The sequence below is a fragment of the Babesia bigemina genome (assembly GCF_000981445.1).
Source record: "Babesia bigemina genome assembly Bbig001, chromosome : II".
NCBI classification, from domain to species: Eukaryota; Apicomplexa; class Aconoidasida; order Piroplasmida; family Babesiidae; genus Babesia; species Babesia bigemina.
This window is the reverse complement of record NC_027217.1, coordinates 1902186-1922853: the sequence shown is the minus strand read 5'-3', so window position 1 is coordinate 1922853 and position 20668 is coordinate 1902186. Positions and strand designations below refer to the sequence as shown.

The window sequence follows — 20668 nt, the reverse complement described above, 5'->3', positions numbered from 1 at the left end:
CAAACTCCAATACATTACATAGAAGCATAGATAACCAGATCGAGTTAGTCAGTGGAGGCCAAATACATTTCTAAGTCTACCTATAATCGCATCAAGAACGAAAATTGGAGTGCTGTTGTCTCGTACCACGCCTTCATTTTCGTACCCTTAACAGAGGTTGCAAGAAGACTCACAGTTGAGAAATAACGGCGTAAACGGCTCTACATCTTTTCAGGAGAATTGACGAGCTGCGATGAGTCGGCGTAGCTTAGCAGCACAGCAGTTACTGAAAAGCGGAACGGCAGTTGATTACAATATGTATAAACAAATGTACATTGTACAACTCAGCAACTCAATCTTTGATAATAGCAAAGTTCGTGAACATGGGTGCTCTTATCTGAACCAGCTGATCGATCATGACGGCGTCGATTATTGAAGTGATTTTTCCGTTTATAGGTCTTATGGGTAGTTCCATTGTTTTGCCCCATAAAGCTGGATCAGGCAGCAGTTGTCGGAGTCAAAGGTGCACCTGACCACCCTCCATCAGTGAGTGTCACGGGCGACTGTGTTGATACCATATTTGTACATCTATTCACTATTATCATTTTCCGGTCCGTTGACTTACAAACCAGTTGCGCTGGTTAATAAACTACGTGCCGTATTTTCTAGGTTGCACGGGATCCCCATCGCCTTGAAAGATAACATCGTCTGTGAGGATTATTGAGTAGATATACATAAAGTGGTACTCCGTCTTCCAATGCAAGGTTTTGTATCTTCAAATAGCCCAATTAAAAATTGGACTTAGCAGAACCCATGTTATGATTATTTCACATACGCTAAATGCTTCATCATAATACTTTTGTGGTTCGTCAGTTAAGCTGTGAGAGTCAATGCCGTCATTATACTGACAGTTGAACACTGAGCTTAAAGAGCCACAAACCGCCCAACACTATGTGAAACCCTGAGGAAGCCACTCTAGGAGAGCTATAGAGTCGTATTTTATGGGAACGGACTCATTCTTGGTGATTTTGTGGATGGTTTAGATATCTGTAGAATCGTGCTCCTTGAACTGCGAGGCCTGCTAGGTGATGGCTCTGCATTTTCCGAAGTGAGTAGCAGTGCACAGCCTCGTGCAGCGTTTAGGCGATAAAAGTCGCGGTGATGGTTGACATTGTAGTTCCGAAGTGTCACTGATACGCACTCGTGAGCGTAGCGACGGCGTGGCACGTGAATTGCAGGCGGCTTAGGGTCAGTGTAGTTGAAACTGCGGTCATGGATTATCCCTAGGTCAGTGTCTTATTAAAAATCTTAAAGTTCACAATGCGTCTAATCAATGCATGCTTCTGTTTCGCAGCTTCATGGTACGTAAGCATTGGGAGATCGTGGTCCACTCATGTCCAAGCAATAAGTCTAACGGTCGATTGCATGTACGGATCTACCGAACGTACGTAGTCAGTTGGCCAGGAGTGTTGTACATTTCAGGTAACTTGTAATCGCTGTGTATTTGAGGTCAAAATGAGTAACAGCAGTGAAGGTCAAACGATGCAAATCCTAACATACGTAGGATATGCTGTGGCAGCCATAGTTGGCACCTTCCTGTTGGTGGTAGCTTGCGCGCATATCGCTATCCAGACGCATCCGCATCTAATTAACAAATTGCGTGATATGTACAGTTATCTCACAGGATCGTCCAGCAGCTTTACCGCTACCAACTCCATCAACTTTTATGACCCGGGTCAGCCTACATTGTCACCAAAGTGAGTTCAAACGTAAGTTCTGCTTCAAATGCACTGGACCGTGTTGCTTGTAGGGAGTTTCATCGTCACATTAGTTGACGCCGTCTGTCATATACCCCTGTCGAGGCCGGAGTTTGAGCTTGGAATCAGGAATGGCTTTGCTAATGATTCGAAACCTAGTTCCTCTCACCCCTACTAATGCTTCCTGGCTAGAAAACTAGCGGTTAATGTAGTTTGACCTTGTGCTTGAGTTGTTATGCGCAGTCCGTAACCATGCCGTGTTTCCACATTTGCACCGCATGAATGCCGTGTAGCAATGTTTTTGCCATTTACTCCTAGAATCACCAGCCCATCGTTTTCATAAGATTTTGCAGGTGCACTGAGCACATATAGAATCATACATGTCAAACAACACTGCAATGGCGATGCCGTGTGCCTTTAGTTCCAAAACTATGCTGATGCAAGTGACTTCTCGGCATGGAACCGTAACAAAACAACGTCGGATGGTACAGCATGTTATTACCACATTTACAATAGTTTATTGTAGCGCAATCCTCAGGTACGCTTACTCCGTTTTAGTATTTTTTGGAGCATCGACAATGTGTATTCCGACGGTTTGACCGGTATGCTGGCTTTCACGTTGTAAAACGTCGTTCTGAGCCTCGACTCCGAGATCCCCCAGAAGAGTTCGGCATCAGATGACTCCGCCAATCGGTGACACCTGCAGAAGTTCGAGTTTGAATCCTCGTGCGACCCTCCGTTCTGCTGCGTTTCGAAGTGTTTGCCAAACTTGAGTCCGTTGATGAGGAAAGTGTAGGCAGCGCTCGGGAAGAGTATTCCGTGTACATTTAGCACCGATGCATGCTTGAGTTTGTTGTTTACGGGCGCCCCCGGGAACCCGTAATCGAATAGGTGCCCCAGCAACCTGATTACGAGTATTTTTTCAAACTCTGGTTCTTCCTTTTTGGAAAGCTTCGGATTGCACCAAAGAGACCTTATGCAATGCTCTTCTGCGTCCAGTAATTCCACAAGGGCGCCTGCCAGTGGCAGAAATTGGCCGTCGTCTGCGTGTGATGTGACCTTTTGCCTATAAGCTCGGTTAATCTCATAGAACACACGCTGCAACACTTTGATTTGAAAACTAGAACCCTTTATTATTTTTGTAAAATTGTCTGACAGGCCAACAGGCCCCATATATTTGTCCACCAAGCGTCACGTATAAAATGCCGCTGCGGACTTTCTTGGCAGACATACGGCACAACAGACGCATTGTATCGCTTATATGAAACACAACAAACACGTTATTACATTGCTTAATGCGGTTATAGACACTTGCTCTAGATGCACATCGTTAGTTACATATATCGATTTGAACCACACTAACCTTCGTCGGCTGCATTGTTGGTAATCCTTTCTGCTGCGATAATAAGAATAAATCCCACGGTGTCACTTTGCGACATTCGGAAAAACGCCCCATCTATTTTTTGCGCGATTTCGGCCGGCTCATGCATGGATGAAAGCTCCAGCATGAGCTTCTCGCTCAGGGCGGTGGTTGAGGGCCTCAAAGTGCTCCGTATCCCGCTTTGAGGTGGTTGCGCCTTGCGCGCAATTCTCACAGGTTGATTCGTCGCGCTCACCGAGTCGTATGCTTTTGAAAACTCGTCGAATTTGTATCGCGGCTTGCGTTCATCTCCGGCGAGGGCGTGTACAACGTCGAACAACTGCTCCTTGGAGAGGCATGAGGCGTTTCCCAGCACCTTGACCATGAGCGAGTTCCTGTCCAGTATCGTCTCATCACAGAACGGCAGCGGTAGCACGAAACTTTTGAGGTTGCAGGCGTGTAGATACCTTCCGGCGACGTCGAGCAGCTCGGCGGCGAGGTGGCCGCTATAAGTCTCCATGGGCACTCATTTGCTCTTCACAGTGCACTGCGTGTTTAACAGGCACTGTTTGAGGCACTATATGAGTGTCAGTGGCGACTACTCTCCCCCACGATGATGCCTACAGGACGAGCTACCGCGGTAGCGATTTGGCCGTACAGTGCATTACTTAACCGTATAATTTCTTTGATTTCATAATTAGTACCGCTAAGCCATCGCAATCGTCGATTGCCGTCCTTGTAGCGACCTCGGCAGCGCGGCTGTCTGCTTCGCGTTACCACCGCAGCAGGATGGGCGTGCTCAGCTCCATCAGCTACGTGTTTGTGGCGCCTTTTCGCGCCCTGCGGTACCGTAGCGCCAGTCCGGAGATGCGTGCTCGCATGATAAAGCTGGGCGTTATTTGCCGGAAGTCGTGGATCCTCTTCCCTCCGCTGATGATGTACCAGTACATTCGCGAGGTAGGCTGTGTTATGTTATCAATGCATCATAATGTTAATAACAGTGGCTTGCGTATTGCTCTGTGTTGTTTTCGGGGCATGTTATTGTCGCCACTTGGCCTATTGCTTGGTGATATGCGTCCTCTATTGTGCTACATGTGTAACGTTGGCCTAATTTTGCCGTAGAAGGACAAGGAGATGTACACTGCTGAGTTATTCTACAAGAATTCGCACAGCGAGGACCCGGCGTGCTTCTACGACCCGTCCAAGCCCAGCGGCACTCGCCCCTGGAAGATTCAGCACGACATGGCGTTGCTGTCGGCTGCAGCAAACGACAGGCTAAACTAAACAGACCCACGTGTGTAATGTGTAAACGATTTTTGTTCTTGTAGTCGCCAGAAGCCCTACACACCTGGGTGATGTTGTGTGTCTTCTCGGCACTGGCTGCCATTCTCCACATCAGCGATCAAGATGTGCATATAACCCATATAATGATGTGTGTATAGGTTTCACCAGTCATGCTGAGTGTGTGAGCGTAGACTCTTTGAGCAGTCCGTACCGATGTCGTCACACCCTGTACGGTTGCTCCACATCGCAATATTCTGCTCACTTTTGGCGTCTTCCCTACGGCCTGTCTACGGATTAGCTGACACTATCGCACACAACCCGTCTTCCGTGGAAGGCAAGGTTGGAACGCTGTCGAGTTCTATCTTCGGTGAAGACTGTAAGTGCGCCTTTCGTGGCCCAGCTCATACTGTCCGCAGATCTTCGTGAGGTCGAGTCGTTGCTGCGCGACACTTATGGTGGTACGTTAGCAACGGTTTGTGCTCATCCTGACTCATCTGCACAGAGCGTGAGGTCGAGTTCTTTCGGTAGGTGTTGTCATCAGCCTTTAATATCGTTGCAGTCGCATGATCTCTGACTTCGATCGTCGGTAAGACGCCAGTCGCGCCATTGCAGCTCTTGCAGCCATGTGGACGATGAAGCGTTGTTCCTCGACGACGCTGCGCTGGAGGTGAGTTCATTACGTCGCTGATCGCATCACCGCCGCAGTCCCACGTGTCGGGCGACATCGGAGAGCACTTCCCGCACGAATACGCCGAGAATGACAGCAGCGCGGTAAATACACACGCTTATATACACCAACGCGTTACAGACGGATTATGATCGGCGGAAGGCACGTGCGCTTGTAGTGCTGATAAAGGAGCAATTCCGTGCTGTGGGTTCAGATCGTTAACGTCCCATAAATTGCAGCTTGACGAGGTGCACAGCACCTACGTGAAGCCGCATTTGACCCGTTTTAGCCAGATTCGCGAGCTGTCGAAGCAGGAGTCGATCTACACTGACACCCCGTGTTCCACGCAAGCCGGCTGCGACCGCCTGGAGATGCTGGTAAACTTGTGCAGCGCTATACGTGGCGGTTCGCACCTCGCGTACGAGATATTCGTGATTATGGTGCACGTGCTGGCTACCATGATGGCGGTGCTGTGCGGGTGCCTGTTCACGGGCCCCGTGCGGATCTGCTTTCTGCAGAACTTCCCGTACACGTGCCGCATCCCGTACCCCGTTTTCAGCGGCCTGTTCCAAGCCACCACATCTGTGTGGCAGGTGGTGAAGGTCGTTACTAACATCTGCCGTATTTACGGCGACCCTGGGTTCGGATCGATTTTCGCTTAGACGTTACACCCGGCCGCATCTAGGCCACCCAGCCCACAGGCAGACTAGCATGTCGCCGCCACATAAATCCAACCAACAGAAGTCAATATGCTAACTATCGCAGCACCAATACACATCACCACACGGCCGTAACCACATCGGCAGCGCCCATTCGGTCATCGGTCGATGACACCTGGTCGACGGTGAGGGGCATGAAGATCGGCGGCACGTCATGTGAACACGACTGCCGCAGCACGCATTTGCCACTGATGAAGAATTTAGAAAAGCAGTTACAGCTCCTGGTCAACAAGGCCTTTCTCGCTGACGTAGATACCGTCGAGGAACTGCCTGATGTCCTTGTTCCTGACCAGGGCACACTGGTGGATGAGCGCGGCGGACCTGCCGACGCTCTCTACGTCCACGCCGGTGAGGATGATCTCGTCCTTGACGGCGTCGGACTTTTCGATTTTGACACCTGGCAGCACCTTGACAATCCTGACGCGCTTCTCGCCCAAGAAGTTCCTGATTTCAATCGACTTTCCATCATCAGCGATGTTGGAGTTGATGGGAAAGTGCGCGTGTACGAGCCTCATCTTGTACTGGTACTTCTTGGTGACACCGGTGATCATGTTGTTGATGTGTGTCATGACGGTCCTGATGGTGGCGATCATGGACTTGGTCCCGAACCACTGCATCAAGATGACGGTTTTCCTGTCCTTGGAAAGCCTGATCTCGATGGGTACGTGCGAGAAGTCGCGGGTGAGGTCGCCGTACTTGCCCTTGACGGTAACCTTGCGCGACCTGACGTCGACGGTGACTGCGTGCGGCGTTAGGGCGAGAGTGCTGCTCGCTTACCTCCGTCGGGGATCTTAAGGATATCAGATGATAGTCTGGTCTTCATCTTGGCAAATATCTGCGCGGAATTAGCGTCTGTTACGGCAGTGGATGTCGCGCCTGCTGGGCGCCCTATCACACGCTGTAGGCCTGGCGCGTTGCCGGGCTACCACGGCTCCCTGCTTACCTCTATAATTTACTACCTTGCCTGGTATTTATCCCCTGTCGGATACAAAGCTTTTAATGCGCGTTCCGGGCCCTGTGGCAGCCGACCCCGATTTCGTCCCCACTAGTCGAGTCGCAAGCCCGGGCTGCCAGTCCGCCCGTTCGTGGAAATCAAACTGTGCACAGCTGGTTGTGCTCACACATATGATAGTATGCTAGTTTATAGATGGGAAATTATAACAGGTTTCCGCGACCCTTGGTGTTCCGGCCCAAGGATTCTACCCCTGTGCCGGGGGAGCTGCTGCGGCGCTAGAACAGGATGGGCACCGGGCAGTAGCCGGCTCCTGGAGCAGTAGGGTTGTATATGATATATTTCCCCGCGATTCTTTGCGGCGACACGCCGTAGGGCCAGGCTGGAGACAGCTGGTCCTTATGCACCTTTGGCTCTGCGCGTTGCTGTTCTGCGGTGGGTACTGGCCAAACTAACTGTTGAAATCCGCTGGCGGCGGTTCTATAGGGTGTCTGGTGTACGCAATCTTCTTCCCGGACGGTAGCGCTATCGGCCGCGGCCTGAACCTGCCTGCGGTGGCATGAGCGGTGCTACCTAACGCGACCACGCGTAGGGCCGAAAACTAACCCCACCACAGCTTCTGCCTGATGAGGAACTTGCAAATGTCGCCATCCACGCCTATGGTGTTAATCGCCTGCACGTTTTGACTATAGCTGTCTGGACGGTACCTTTGCTCTGTTCCTGGAGTCCGGCACCGAGAAGAGCACGCACTTCAGCTCTGCGCGTCAATGACTTGTAACCAGCGCCTTAACTCACTCAGCACCTTGCACACATGCTGGTATAGCTGGAAGTCCTCGTTGTACAGCCGCTTCATGAGCTTGTGCCGCCTGCTGAGCAGGATTGCCATGGCACGCTTCCTGCAGTTATCGCGCGGGTGCCGTATGAGGTGCGCCCTGAGGTTGAGAATCTTCTCGGACACGCACGCAACTGCGACGATATGAGTCGGACGCTTTTTGCAAAAAATTGATAGCGATAAGGCGGACATGTGATAGCACAATGCAGCTGTTATACATGGCAGCTGCAGCATCAAATCGTCCAGCCACGTCATCACTGCATTATGCATTCAACATTATGACGCAGATTCACCAGTACATTACATATGTCGTGCTGCCCATCACCCCCTGTCACTGTTAATGACTTACGTTGCACCGGCGCACTTCCAGTGTCGAACGGCTCCTTCTGCAGGTGTTTCATGAGTATCAATGTGCGCGCTCGTCTGATTTCCCTGCCGTTTGCGCACTTGAGGCTGAGCGCCTGCGATATGCGGGGGTCCAGCCCCGAGAGGTCCTCTGGTTGCCATCTTCCGACCAGTCCGTGCGGCACTCTGGCGCGCTCCGCCAGGAACGCCGCCTCCGCGCGCTTGTACCACTCCGTTTTGGGCGCTCTGACCTTCTCGAACGGGTACCCCTTGATTCTGAACGCCTTAACGTGCGATACGTGTCTACTTTGCGGCGGCGCCGAGCAGTGGCATGCTCGCGGCGCTTGCGCGTACGACAACCCCCGCACGAGGCTCCTTAAAGCAAACATATTACGGTGATGGTACCATAATTCGTGCACGGTGCCTGGAACGTTGTCACCGCCAGCACCTTCGACGCGACCTTCCCCAGGGTTATTGGGTCCTTAATATGCTCGTTGATACACTTTCTTCTGTTATATTTTACAATATCGCAAATTTACCAAATACACGTGACAATGCAGTCATATTCAGCGGTTGCCGTCGAGTTATTGCCTCGTCTGGAGAGCCTTTTGCTGGCGCCTTCCAAGGAATCCAGGTCACGCTTAGAGGAGGCTGTTCGCGCTAACGCATCCACCAAGTGGCTGCAAGAGGCCCTGGATGTCATCCGATACGCCGTTGAGTGCGATGTGTACAGGGGAATGACCCTGGTGGATCGTTGCCTTGGCGGATCGGTGTTTTACGACGTGTCTGATGTGCCCGCCGCGAGTTCTTGCAAGTCGCTGTACGACCATCTGGTGAACAGAGCAATACAGTTCGTCGAATCAGGAGCGCGAGATGGCCTGGAAGACATCTACGTGCTTGCCAGCGCGGTGCTGCTGCTGAACATCTTCGTACGCGTTAATTGGATGGGTCCTCCCTGTGGGATTTTGAGCCCGTCTAACCAGCATCTGGCGGCACAATACCGCGACAAGGTGGTCTCTGACGACCGGGATAGTGTTTTAAGTCTGGATTCGTTGTATTCGTTTGCGAACGACGGCACATCGTTCTCTGCTTTTGCTTTGGAGAAGGTCGCATCCGAGTTCAACCAGCGTTGCGTGCTCGGATCTCCGGATACGCGTGGAATTGATGTGGAGTCGGACTCAACCGCATATGCCGGGTTCATCCGCAGCATTTTGGACGCGCTGCAGATCGACGGCGAGCCCGTCTACACTGGCATCGCCGGCGCTCCGTACTTTGTGGCGGCTTTGGCGTTATTGTCGACGTTAGGTGGAATTGATCGCCTTACAAAAGGCGATTCATCAGCATCAGGCGGTACTACCGGTGCTACCGGGTCGGATAAGACAACGGACCATCAGGATGGTATGCGCCATTGCGCGTTGACCACTGTCGGTGTATGGCGCGGCCGTGCCGCTTTCGTCTGGCAGAGAATAGTGCGCAACTCCATGGTGAACCCCTGCCCCCATCTCTTCCGAAGCGCGGTCTCCGATTTCAGCTCTATTCTGAAGTCGTGGAAAGTCCTACCCGAAGACTTCACCCTCTCCATATGCGATCCCGCCCTGATGAATTCCGTCACTGATGCCGCTAATGGCGATGACCAACTTATGGGCTCTCTGGAAGCATCGGGTCCATCTAACGGTGGCACATTTCTGCAGGATGCCATCAGAGGTTTCAATGGCTCGCCGCTGGAATGCTCGCCGGAGATGGGGTCATTGTTGATATTGGAGCTTGCGCTGCGCTTGCCGTATTACAACATGGCCAAACTGTTTGAGCACTTGTTGTCGCTGGCAACGTCGTTGATTGGGTTTACTTTCTCGTTCACCGGCCGCTTGGGTATACGCCGGAAGTATCAGGTCCGTGTAATCCCTCAGCTTGTAGTGGTTGCTGGAGGGTCTAACAATGGGCAATCGAGGTCTGGTAGGGTAACGAGATCAGCTGTAGATCCACCTGCTGACTCCAGCGACCTCGCAGCTGCCTCTGGCACGCCTACCCCGGATGCAGCAACCGGTAATGCGGTTGAACCATCGTCCTCAACTTCAGATGGCGATTCGCAGGAGAACAACTCATCGTCGCTCTCTACCTCAGAGCGTCCGGAAGATATCTCCCTCAGCTCTGTGAACGAGGATACTGACATCCTTGAACGCCCCAAGCTGTCTGAGGAGTCAGATGATGCCCCGTTGTCCGCTGCGGAGCAATGCATTCTGCTTGCCAAGGCCCTGCATATGATACAGACGGTGCCGGAGGGCGACGAGCTGAACCTTGAATTTTTGAACGCTATCGTGGTGCGCTGCCTGGGTTCCACGGAAGGCGCCGCGTCGTGGCTGCTTTCGTCGGTCGCGCTCTGGGTGCGTTGCAAGACCGAATACCACCGAACCAAGACCGTTGAGCGCGCCAGCTTGCAGCTGCACAAGTTAAGCGATTCCTACTACGAATCTGAGGCCACCGCCGCCAGTCGGCTGGAGTTCGTCTGGCACGTGTGGTCGCCCAGCAGTTGGGGCATTAAGCGCGAGATTGCGCGGCGTCTTTGCTCAATAGGCTCCTTCCTGAGCGCCTTCGAGATATACAAGAAGCTGCACATGTGGGAAGACGCCATCCAGTGCTTGATCATCGTGGGCCGTAAGAACGACGCCCGTGAGCTGGTTGGTGCCGACGAGTTTGCAACCACACGTACGCTCAGGTCATGAACCATATCAAGAGCTCCCCAACGCCGTTGCTGTGGTGTTTCCTGGGTGACATTGAGGGCAACATATCGCATTACAAGACCGCTTGGTTGGTTTTCGCTTTTTTAATCTTTACAGCCCTGCAGGGAGCTGTCTAAAGGCCGTTGCGCCCGCGCACAGCGCACCTTGGGTTCCTACTACTTCAACAAGGGCGATCTTGAGGCTGCAATAAATGCGCTTGAGTTAGCCCTCGCGATCAACCCCATGCGGGAGTCGAGCCAGTTCCTGCTAGGCTGCTGCTACCTGAAGACTGGCAAGCTGGATCGTGCGGTGGGCGTGTTTTCCCGCGTCATCGCGTTGAACCCATCTTCACCCGATGCGTGGGCCAACATGTGCAGCGCGCATTTGAATGTGGGTGACCCTGTGCTTCACTTAAGTTGACATTGCCTTCCAGATCGGCAACCTTCGCGAGGCCAGCCTGTGCATCGACCAAGCGGTTAAGCATCAACCCGGCAAATGGGAGTTCTGGGACATCCGTATGCGCATATCGCTGCGGGTAGGTTGTACCCGACTGTTTCTGTGCACAACGATGCGCAGTCCCGTGACCTGCAAAGTGTCTGCCTGTCAATCGAGAAGCTGATTAACCTAGGCAAGGTGAGCCTTCCACTCAACCCAGCGCCCGTTATCGCACCCCAGAAAACGTTGATAGAGCCTGGCATAGTCGCATTCTTGGTCGACTCGTCGACCCGTTTTCCATCCAAACATGCGACCCAGCGCATGCTGGCGCGCACTTTGGACTGTGTCACCAAGAACGTCACCGACAACGCTGATATCTGGAAGCTGTGCGCCCGGTACTTCGCGTGCCAGAAATTCTACGTGGAGGCGCTGGAATGCACGTTCCGCGAGTACCGTTCCATAGAGAGCGCCATCGTGAGCAGCCTAAGCGAGGCGAAGGCTGACGCCGAGCTGCAGCGCGAGCATGACGTGTCGCAGTTGAGGCGTCTGATGGACTGCTTCGGGACCATGATAACGCTGCTTAAGCGCATGCCTGCGTCGGATCGCAAGGCCAAGCGTGACACTGTGATTCAAACACTGCAGAGCGTTCGTGAGCGTGTGCGCTCCCGCATTGCGGAGGTGAATGCGCAGTGGCAGTCGGAGTTGGACAGTTTGTTGGAGAGCGCGGAGGTCGAAGACGTGATATGCGTGTACGACGGGGAGTAGAGTCTGTGTGTGCTTCCGCGCGCACTGCTGCGTTCACTGGCTCGCCCATCCGCGAATTCATCTCACTTCATATACACCAGTGGAATATCTCTAACAATGGCAGCAGGTAAAGCTCAGGAGAAGTACTCTAGATGCACCTCCCAGGGTCGCATAGACCCGAACAGTCGGATGTTTATCATGGGAATCCCTACGCATGTAGATACGGTAGGTGGTGTACAGCTCCCTGATGTTTGTTTCGTTTTTTCCGACTAATTTAACTGTGTGCCGTCCATGTGCCGGTGATTCTCGATAGAAATAATTATAACGGCTTTGGCTGCCCATTACATTCCCGTTTTATTCCTACCCGTGTTCATGTTCGATGCCGTGGCGTCAAGGTCACTCGGTGAATCTCCACGTATGGTGCGCTGGCTGGCGTTCTTTGAAACGTTGAACTTTCGTATCTGTGGCAGTATCGAGTGCAAATGTTTTTGTATGTGGTCTACGCTTCGTGGTCCCACTGTACCCTTCCATGGCTTGCGGCCCAACTGTACCCTCCCATGGCCGCAGTGACCATAGAAGCCTAGACAGTGCCTGTTATGTGCACTGAAGTTAAATCACAACTTGTCTGTGCATATGCATTTGCATCCAGCAACATATCCATACCTTTATGTGTTGGCACCTCCACCATGTGGCACGTGATTACGTTGTTTGCATAATTTTTCCTTGAACTGTTTTCGCCAATATTCGTGTTATTGGTCTGCATATGCTGCCAATGCGGCAATGAGTTCGTGATTTAATTTCGTGTAGAGTTCCTTGCGTTCTGAGATCGAGAATTTCGGCGACGTCGAGGTCTACATGTGCGAGAACTGCCCGAACGACGCGGGCTGGGCGTTTGTCGGGTTCACCACCCGCGACGCCGTGAACAGAGTCTGTCGCGTCGTCAAGGCGTCTCCAATGCATGTGGGGGCCTGAGGTTTCTGTCGTCGGTTTGGCCTTCACATCTTACGGACGTCAGACCTAGTGTTCTACCAACTTTGTGAATATTATATCGTGCATCTACGCACTACGCAGCTCTGAACGGTCACTTTTTTTGGTTCACGGTACCATTGTGGTTGTGCCTGCGCAAGCATGGCTGTGGCATAGGCAGCGCCAGCGTGCTCAACTCCACTACATGGCCCTGCCCATCTACACAGCCGTTGGTGGAACATCTGTCATCGCCTATAGCGATTCCACCATCATTCAGGAAGTGGCGATGCACAGCTGGGGATTACACCAATCCACCACAACCGCCCCGGCTCAAGTGGCGCTGCCACCAACAGCGCTGCCACGCCTCCTCCAGGCCGCAACGCACTCAGTTACATGTTACGCATACAATTAGCCGCATTTGAGCTCATGTTATTGGGTACCCTCTATGGTGACGATACCGACACTGGGCGGCTTGAATTTGCAGGGCTTCGGCGGCGCGGTCTTGCTCTTTTCGATCGAGCTCGAGAGGTGCTCCACGTTGGTCCGTTTGACAACGGGGAGGAACTTGCCCAGGCACCTGATGAAGCAGCAGTGCACCCTGGAGCCCGAAGGCGATATGAAAAAGCGGTGGCACAGCGCCAGGGTGGAGAACAGCGTTTCGTTGGGGAACTGAAATGACATGATTTTCGACGGCTTGTGGTACATGCACTTGATTCCGATTTTGGTAAGTGCGTTGGCGATTTCGTTGGCGTCGTCGGGGTTCGATATGTAGGGCGACACGAACGTGAGCTGTGGTATCGTCTTCTGCTTCGTCGTCCCCTCGTCCTGCGCCTTGTTGGTCGTGAGCACCGCCAGCAGGTCGTCGTTCTGCTTGTCCTTGGCCAGGTTGTTCTGCACCTGCGCCGGGGCCAACTGCCCCATGACCTCCCCGTTGAACCACAGTGCGATCGCCTCCGTGTAGATGCGCCACCCCGAGGGGTCCGGTGCCACCACTATGGTGGAGGGATACGCCTTGATGCAGTTGGACGCCATCGCTGCCCAAAACTGCATGGCATACGCCTCGGTTTCGAATATCATGAGCGCCATGGCGTCTGGCTGCTCGTTGACCACATGTGCCCTGCTTTGCGCGCCGGCAGTGGGTGCGTGGCTGGGGTCGGCGGTCCTGCGATATTGCAGCGGTATCTCGTTGACAGCGATCCCGCTGTCTCCGAAGAGCAGCACGAACTTCCTGAGTCCAATTTGGCGGCACCACTCGACGTGGTCGCGTCGGGCGTCTTCGGCGTCGGAAGACGCGTCGCCGCCGTTGTTGCTTTCGTCCAGGACGTCGTCCCAATCCAGGAGCTGGTCATACGCGTCCATGATGTACGCCAGTACCTCGTGCGGCTGCCACTGCCTCGGTATGCCCATCATCAGCAGCGACAGGGTGCCTGAGCGGTGTTACTCGGCGCGTGGCTGAACCTACCCTTAAGCCACCACTCCTTGAAAACCTGCGTCCTCGGTGCGCACATGTACGTGTTTATGCGCTCGATTGGCGATGAGAATCCGTTCGCCACGGGCTTGAGGGATCTCCACTGCACGCGCATGTCGAACGGCGGCGACGCGAGGGAGGCGTCAGCCGGGGCCACTCGCGGCAGCGTGACCACGTCGAACGACGTGGTCAACCTCGCCGCGTACAGTTTCGATCCAACCCTCGGATCACTAACTTTGGAGTCGCTCTTATGTGCGGGGTCCGACTTTTTACCATCATCCCGGGACTTGGCTGTCGCCTGGTCACCGTGTGCCGTCGCGTGGGTGCTGGATGCGCCAGAATGTGCACTTGCCAGGTTACTCCGCTGATCCGGCTTGGCCGCGGTCGTATCGCCCGCAGGCGGTATCTCTGGGGGCATGAACGCGTCGGCCGGCGGGGTTGGCGGCGGCGAGTATTCGCCCTTGCGCATGTTCGGGCTCCGCCTGTCCGAGTACGGCGTTTGCGGCGAGTAGCTGCGTCCGGAGCGGTGGTAGCGGTCGTACCTGTCGTAGCGGTCATACCGGTCGTCGTGCTGTTCCCTCTCATCGTAGTGTCCGGTTGTTTTGCGATATTTCGGGTGGTCGTCGTAGCGGCCCCCGCGGTAGTACCTGGAGTCCACGTAGTGGTCCCGCTCGTCGTCGTACGACCTACGGTCGTATCGTGCACTGCGATAGGCTCTGGGGTCAGCATACTGGTCGCGGTCGTCGTAGCGGTGGTGCCTGCCGTGGTCTCCGGCGTCGTAGTGCCGGCGGTAGCTATCCGAGGCGCCGTCGTCGTACCTGCGGCGCGAGGAGCCGCTGTAGTAGCCACCTTGCTTGTAATCCGCGTGGCTGCGTCGCTTGCCCTCGTTATCTCGGAACTTGTTACTGTGCGGGAGCGCGACGTCGCGGCCCATCTCGTCGCCTTCGAACCCGCCGAGTTCCCTGGCGACTCTATTCTGCTTCCACCCCTGAGTCTTCATGTGTGCATGTTTGCACGAGCGGGGAACGAGCAGTGTCGCGTGAGACCGCCCACCGCTTCTCCACGCGCGCACGCTTGGGGCGCGTGCCTGGCGCCCAGTCGTCGAGTTACAGGTAGAAATTATTAAGCTGCATTGTTGCATGAGCTACTTGGCTAAACTGTGACTTTCTGGGCGCCGATCGGTGTGACGGCCGCCATATTCGCGCAGTCGGAGACCCTGAGTCACCGGGCGCAGCGAACACTGTGAATCGCGGCGCGGGATTAGCGTGAGATTCCGCGCCAAACAACACTTCAACGGACACATAGAACGGGTTGCAATAACGTGAGGATCACTTATCCTCCTTAACAGGCTTCCAGGGAATCTGGTGGCGGTTGTACATCGGCCACGCTGGCGTGCAGACCTGAACGCATTGATCACTCGAGCAGCGCACCTACGACAGCACACAGCAGGCTCGTGCCGATTACGATCCTCATGGTAATGTCGAAATCCTGCTTCACCTGGCCGACGATCACCCCCGTGACGGTCCCGATGACGAGGAGGACGTTGAGAACGTGCCAGCTGAGATTCTGCCCGTAGAAGTCCTGCACACGCGTTAGAACAGCCAAAGCACATCAGCAGCAGTGTAACTACAGCGTTATAGCCGCATCGCGCGGCGAACGGCGATAGGCCGTGCGCGACCTACCACGACGCCACTTTGCAGCGATGCCTGGATGTCGGTGATCCACGACATCTTGGTGCACTCTAAGGTCAGATGGGAACGCGCGTCTGAAAATTGAGAAATTGTCGGCGCTATTGTCAGTAGTACAGCATGTCTGCAGGGCTGCGCGGAACACGCCCCCAAGTCCGTTGTTGCGCCTGTCTCTGCCTCAGGTGTTGTTCCAGACCACCCAGTGCGCGATTCGCGTATATCGATCGCGTCGTTCTGAGCATGTGCAGCGCCTTGTCGCGGGTCGTGATTCCGGACTCCGGGCTCTCGAGCATCTTCTTCACCGCGTCCTCCGTCAGCCGCTCCTCCACGGCCTTGTACCTCTCGACCGTCTCTATGCCGATTCTAACCAGCTCCAAGGTGGCGCTAGGAAGGAAGCTGGCGGCTTCCATTCGCGATGGGAGCATCTCGGCTTCGTTGCCCTCCTTATCCGTCATAACGAGGTACCGCAGCCTGTCGACCATGGCGTCCTGAGGGACGCCTTCCTTCGGGCTCAACGCTATTTCCGCGGGTCTTGACAAAAGGATGGCGCCTCTGACGGGTTCTACAGTGTTAGATATCTCGCATATGTCCTTTATGAACATGGAGGGGACGCAGAGGTATCCGCCATTTTCCGCCTTCAGCACTGCAAAATACATATGGTGGCTGTTCTCCTCAAACAGTTTGCGCATAGCGTGCCACACGCGCTCGGAAAGGCTGTGGTTGGGTACGGTGCATCTTGCGGGCGTGCCTACCCACATGATGGTGTAGTGTTTGTCGTCCATGCCGAGTACGTCAGCGCCGTGTAGCGAGGTCGCGGTATTCAGCATGTGTATGGCCTTGCCCTTGTGCATCAACATTCCTCTGATGTGGTTGCGCAGGTACGACCGGAATTTGGCCACCCGTTTCCACTTTTGGTCCAGCGTGTAAAATGGTCGCATGTAGACACCTAATTTTGTCAGCCGGCCTTCGAATGATTTGAGGTGCACCTGCCGATCCAGCATGCTCCTCATTGATGGCACACTTTGTGGTCGTCTGTTTCGCAGCACATGGTCAGCCGTGTAAGCCGGCGATTGCGTTTGTGCTCTCGTTCTGCTGGCGGGCTGGCGTGGCTGGCCATGCGTATGATACCGCTGTTCTGGGTTCTCCGCCGATTGGTTAGCGTATTTACGTGATGTACGATAACCATTACTACCGTAGTACAACACGTTTTCCTCCCACTTATGAGACGGCACTTTCGCCAATGCACTGGTGTAGGATGTGTTGCCCCGCCTGCGGTATAACTCAGTGCAACAATTAACCTTTTCGGTGCCATCCGAGGCCGCGTTAAACACACCGTCGTTCCTGTCTACGTAGGCGTCGGAGCAGTCCATCATGAATTTGGCGAAGGTCCCCTTTTCAAAGCTGCTGGCAAGCTTGGGGTTTGACATGACGGCCTCTGGTAGGTGCGCCATAGAGTGCTTCAGCGCCGCCAGCGGAACGAACCATCTGTAGTCAGTCGGGATGGTCGAAAGCAAGCTGGACAAGGCATTCAGCGTCGAGCTGGGCGGCATGCCGTAAAACGACAGTCGCTCTGCGCCGAGAACCGTGCTCAGCAGCGGCGCGGGGTACCGCAACGTTTGTATATTGTTCAACCTTTGGTCCATTGGATACTGGCAAACATAGTGCCGTGCGCCTCTCAACCCTAGGAACGTCACCACCACCTTGAACATGTGGAGGTGCCGCTTCACAAAATCCTCAGTTAAGGGGTGTACGTTCCGTCCTAAACATGCTACGCCTCGTTTTAGGTATTCCACGTCACCCGAATCAAGAGCGTACTCCTTAACGAGGTTCTCCATCTCTTGGATCGGTTCGAAATTTTCTAGCAACACAGGCTTGTACTCCTCTACGTCTGCGTGTCGCGCGAAGATTACAGTGGGATAAATCCCGTCCTTCATAACTCGGTCGATAACCGATTTAGCCACCTGGTTGGACATCGATTGGATGGCCGAGTTGAGGTTCAACTTCTGCATCAGCTTAACTGCCCCGTGCCGTCTCCCCAAGTCAATGACCTGATCCAGTAAATCGTCGATCGTCATGGACTCGGTGTCATCTGGCTGTTCCGTTGATTGTGGAGCCTCGTCTGATGCGCCGTAGACCGTTGCACCACTTTCCCCTATCTTCTCAGCTGGCCTGTGCCCCTTCCCGCCGGGAAGGTATTGCTTCACGTAGTCATAGGTACCCCGACTGTGGTGCTTGAGCTTATGCATGGTGTCGATGCCGTTAATCAACATCGCCTGCTTTAGAATGTCCTTCAGCATAGCCTCAAACTGCTTGTTTATAGGCCAGTTTGAAGGGGTGGTGTCTTTGATGGGTTTGTGAAACAGCGTCCGGGGACACAGGTGGTTCTCCGCGAGCACCTTTCTTAGGAAATTAACCTCCGCAATACCGTAAGTCGGTGTTGCCCCATTCTCGAACGGGTTGAAATGCCAGTCGTCTTTGAAAACTCTGCACTCTGGGAATTGGGCCGCGACACCGAAATCAGCGGGTCCGATGTTCCTCCGCATCCATTGCGCCACATTTTGGGGGTTGAACAGCTGATACGACATTGCGGCTATCTGACACTCCTTGCGCATTGCGGTCATTACCAAATCGAATAGCGCCGTTCCATGAGTCGCTTCGGTGGGGAAATATCGTGGCGCAAACCCATCAAGTATCACTATTCGTTTACTCGGCTCGTTGATTTGCAACCTGTCGGCAAGCTGCGCGGCGCTATGGTAAGTGCTCTGCAACAGCCTTCGTGCCGAGATCAATGTTTCCTTCTGCGGCGCAAATACGCCATCGTAATTCCAATCTCGGTTGGCCACCTCATCATGCGATAGGAAAAACGATTCGATGAGTGATCGCAGCACTGCAGCGAACTCCTCCTGATTTGTCTCATCAACCGGGGCCCCCTTGAAAGATAATTCGGTAACTGCTTTTGCATCATTTTCCGGAGTGCCGGCACTTGCTTCATCAGCGAACGCTTCCTCCTCACATAAGTCGTATTCGACAATCTTATCGTGCAGCCGCATGTTACGCAGATGTTCCAAGAGTTCCGCGGCGCGTTCTTCGCCGTACGTGTTTATGGCGTGGTATACCAGTGACAGTTCCACCAGTTCCGCAATGGTGAACAGGTTGTTGGGGGCGATGCTGATTTTCCGCTTCGATATGGTGTTAACCTTGCCGAAATCATCCATTTCCTGTTTGTGAGACTCGCGTATGGCTTTAAGGTTGTGAGGGAATCGGTCCACGTAGAGCACGTGCGGAGCATTCTTCGTCTTGCGTTTGTGCTCGCCCAGGCGCCCTAACAGTTCCTTCAAGAATTCAGCTCTATACCCCGCTGTATAACGCATTATGCAGATATGGTCGGCCGGCTTTTGGTTCTTGAACGCCTCCTCCACCATATCATCTAGATTAACGCTCTTAACGGGTGCCGCACGTGGTGAATGTGGCTGGTTCGCAGATGTTTGCGTTGACACCGCCTCTTTGTTACGTTGTTTGCGCTCAAAACCCCCTGAGTACGCTTCAGGATACGTGCTGTTGGCGTTTCGCAACTCGTTTGGCACTGCATCCTCCTTCCTGTTGCCGTAGTCTTCGGTAGAGGCCGACGAAAGCTCTCCATTCTGCTCAACGTGGTCGTCAGTTCCATCCCCCGATAACCTTGTGATGTATTCATAGCGACTCCGATCCTCAGGCAGCAAAATCATCTGCTCAGTCTGCTGCTCCTGTCGCTTAGCATCATCAATGCCGGCATACGCAGTGGGCTCTGCAGGCCCTACAATACCATTGTTATTAACCGTAGCATCGCAAGAAGTGATCGCGTGGTCATTAGACCGCCTTGATCCTTCATCCCTGCTACCTTCAGAGGTGAATCCATTTTGATCCACATCCTCCTCGACACATTCAGCGCTATCCGCCACGTTAACCTTGGAAAGCGACCCTCTAGAGTTCACATAACGACTTGAAGTTCGTAAGACACCGATGTAGGCATGTATCTGCACGGAAGGCTGCAGCGCGCGGATGCACGGCTCACGATGTAACCTCCGCTCGCCATTGCAGCTGTGCAGCAGTGATAACAGCAGTGCCAGCAGTTTCACTCCGCCCATCCGACACACATAGTTGGCAGCGTGACCCATGGATGATCTGCGGTCGTCCGGCCATGCTTCCAGCAATGGAAGGCTACTCAAGGTTGTCCATAGGGAAGATTCCTTTCACGAACCGCGCACCGGCGCAAACGTCGAGTGAGATACTTGCAGATTATGTCAATGTGTAGCTGTGTAATGTATCACCGTTTTAGTGAGGAGTTATGGTATCGAAAGGTCTTGTGTCTGTTCTGCACGGCCGGAGCGGTGTCGAGTATATACAGGAAATGACATTGTAGTCGAAACATTGGCTCCCCGTTTGGAGCCTGCATAGCTCAGTAGGTTAGAGCATTCGCTTAGTAAGCGAAAGGTCGTCGGTTCGAATCCGGCTGTAGGCTGTTGTTTTTACCGTTTCGCGGTATTGTTATGTGTAAACCAGCTTCCTTAAGGACCTATTTGCCAGATTTGATAGTCATGAACTGCGCAAGATGCTTGTGATTTTGCGTCGCCGATGCGGGAGATAGCAAATGCAGTAATGCCGTTTTTTGACATTTACGTGGTAGCCGGTGTCTTCCTTAAGACACATTGCGCCTTTTGGTCTTTTTAATTGAGTAGACACGTCTGATGTGTTGCGTGCATCGCCAGCAACGCCGCC

General features: G+C 53.7%; 13 protein-coding genes across 13 annotated transcripts; 5 read left to right on the top strand and 8 right to left on the bottom strand.

The window, feature by feature from the left end:
• Positions 1–331: 331 nt before the first annotated feature.
• On the bottom strand, positions 332–666 carry BBBOND_0208560 (hypothetical protein; the record flags this gene model as incomplete). Its single annotated transcript, XM_012912434.1, has 2 exons — positions 332–471; positions 609–666. The coding sequence occupies 2 exons, from the start codon at positions 664–666 to the stop codon at positions 332–334; spliced, it is 198 nt and encodes a 65-aa protein (XP_012767888.1).
• Positions 667–1494: 828 nt separating this feature from the next.
• On the top strand, positions 1495–1740 carry BBBOND_0208550 (hypothetical protein; the record flags this gene model as incomplete). Its single annotated transcript, XM_012912433.1, has 1 exon — positions 1495–1740. The coding sequence occupies one exon, from the start codon at positions 1495–1497 to the stop codon at positions 1738–1740; it is 246 nt and encodes an 81-aa protein (XP_012767887.1).
• Positions 1741–2270: 530 nt separating this feature from the next.
• BBBOND_0208540 (hypothetical protein, conserved) lies at positions 2271–3616 on the bottom strand (the record flags this gene model as incomplete). Its single annotated transcript, XM_012912432.1, has 2 exons — positions 2271–2887; positions 3100–3616. 2 exons carry the CDS (start codon positions 3614–3616, stop codon positions 2271–2273), a joined length of 1134 nt encoding a protein of 377 aa, XP_012767886.1.
• Positions 3617–3885: 269 nt separating this feature from the next.
• Positions 3886–4380, top strand: BBBOND_0208530 (hypothetical protein, conserved; the record flags this gene model as incomplete). The annotated part of the gene is made up of 2 exons (XM_012912431.1): positions 3886–4053; positions 4219–4380. 2 exons carry the CDS (start codon positions 3886–3888, stop codon positions 4378–4380), a joined length of 330 nt encoding a protein of 109 aa, XP_012767885.1.
• Positions 4381–4593: 213 nt separating this feature from the next.
• BBBOND_0208520 (membrane protein, putative) lies at positions 4594–5709 on the top strand (the record flags this gene model as incomplete). Its single annotated transcript, XM_012912430.1, has 8 exons — positions 4594–4756; positions 4797–4838; positions 4883–4904; positions 4940–4966; positions 5002–5047; positions 5086–5151; positions 5189–5251; positions 5287–5709. The coding sequence occupies 8 exons, from the start codon at positions 4594–4596 to the stop codon at positions 5707–5709; spliced, it is 852 nt and encodes a 283-aa protein (XP_012767884.1).
• A 269-nt stretch (positions 5710–5978) lies between these two features.
• On the bottom strand, positions 5979–6589 carry BBBOND_0208510 (ribosomal protein L9, putative; the record flags this gene model as incomplete). The annotated part of the gene is made up of 2 exons (XM_012912429.1): positions 5979–6505; positions 6544–6589. The coding sequence occupies 2 exons, from the start codon at positions 6587–6589 to the stop codon at positions 5979–5981; spliced, it is 573 nt and encodes a 190-aa protein (XP_012767883.1).
• Positions 6590–6996: 407 nt separating this feature from the next.
• On the bottom strand, positions 6997–8284 carry BBBOND_0208500 (40S ribosomal protein S15, putative; the record flags this gene model as incomplete). The annotated part of the gene is made up of 6 exons (XM_012912428.1): positions 6997–7133; positions 7175–7267; positions 7325–7391; positions 7426–7475; positions 7514–7684; positions 7900–8284. The coding sequence occupies 6 exons, from the start codon at positions 8282–8284 to the stop codon at positions 6997–6999; spliced, it is 903 nt and encodes a 300-aa protein (XP_012767882.1).
• Positions 8285–8449: 165 nt separating this feature from the next.
• On the top strand, positions 8450–11812 carry BBBOND_0208490 (tetratricopeptide repeat containing domain protein, putative; the record flags this gene model as incomplete). Its single annotated transcript, XM_012912427.1, has 5 exons — positions 8450–10570; positions 10609–10700; positions 10738–11002; positions 11046–11147; positions 11189–11812. The coding sequence occupies 5 exons, from the start codon at positions 8450–8452 to the stop codon at positions 11810–11812; spliced, it is 3204 nt and encodes a 1067-aa protein (XP_012767881.1).
• A 96-nt stretch (positions 11813–11908) lies between these two features.
• Positions 11909–12763, top strand: BBBOND_0208480 (RNA-binding protein 38; the record flags this gene model as incomplete). Its single annotated transcript, XM_012912426.1, has 2 exons — positions 11909–12016; positions 12599–12763. 2 exons carry the CDS (start codon positions 11909–11911, stop codon positions 12761–12763), a joined length of 273 nt encoding a protein of 90 aa, XP_012767880.1.
• Positions 12764–13186: 423 nt separating this feature from the next.
• On the bottom strand, positions 13187–14164 carry BBBOND_0208470 (hypothetical protein, conserved; the record flags this gene model as incomplete). Its single annotated transcript, XM_012912425.1, has 1 exon — positions 13187–14164. The coding sequence occupies one exon, from the start codon at positions 14162–14164 to the stop codon at positions 13187–13189; it is 978 nt and encodes a 325-aa protein (XP_012767879.1).
• A 2-nt stretch (positions 14165–14166) lies between these two features.
• On the bottom strand, positions 14167–15225 carry BBBOND_0208460 (Pre-mRNA-processing ATP-dependent RNA helicase prp5; the record flags this gene model as incomplete). Its single annotated transcript, XM_012912424.1, has 1 exon — positions 14167–15225. The coding sequence occupies one exon, from the start codon at positions 15223–15225 to the stop codon at positions 14167–14169; it is 1059 nt and encodes a 352-aa protein (XP_012767878.1).
• Positions 15226–15553: 328 nt separating this feature from the next.
• On the bottom strand, positions 15554–15955 carry BBBOND_0208450 (MICROSOMAL SIGNAL PEPTIDASE 12 KDA SUBUNIT domain containing protein,putative; the record flags this gene model as incomplete). Its single annotated transcript, XM_012912423.1, has 3 exons — positions 15554–15625; positions 15660–15806; positions 15908–15955. The coding sequence occupies 3 exons, from the start codon at positions 15953–15955 to the stop codon at positions 15554–15556; spliced, it is 267 nt and encodes an 88-aa protein (XP_012767877.1).
• A 65-nt stretch (positions 15956–16020) lies between these two features.
• On the bottom strand, positions 16021–19638 carry BBBOND_0208440 (hypothetical protein, conserved; the record flags this gene model as incomplete). Its single annotated transcript, XM_012912422.1, has 1 exon — positions 16021–19638. The coding sequence occupies one exon, from the start codon at positions 19636–19638 to the stop codon at positions 16021–16023; it is 3618 nt and encodes a 1205-aa protein (XP_012767876.1).
• Between the last annotated feature and the right edge of the window lie 1030 nt (positions 19639–20668).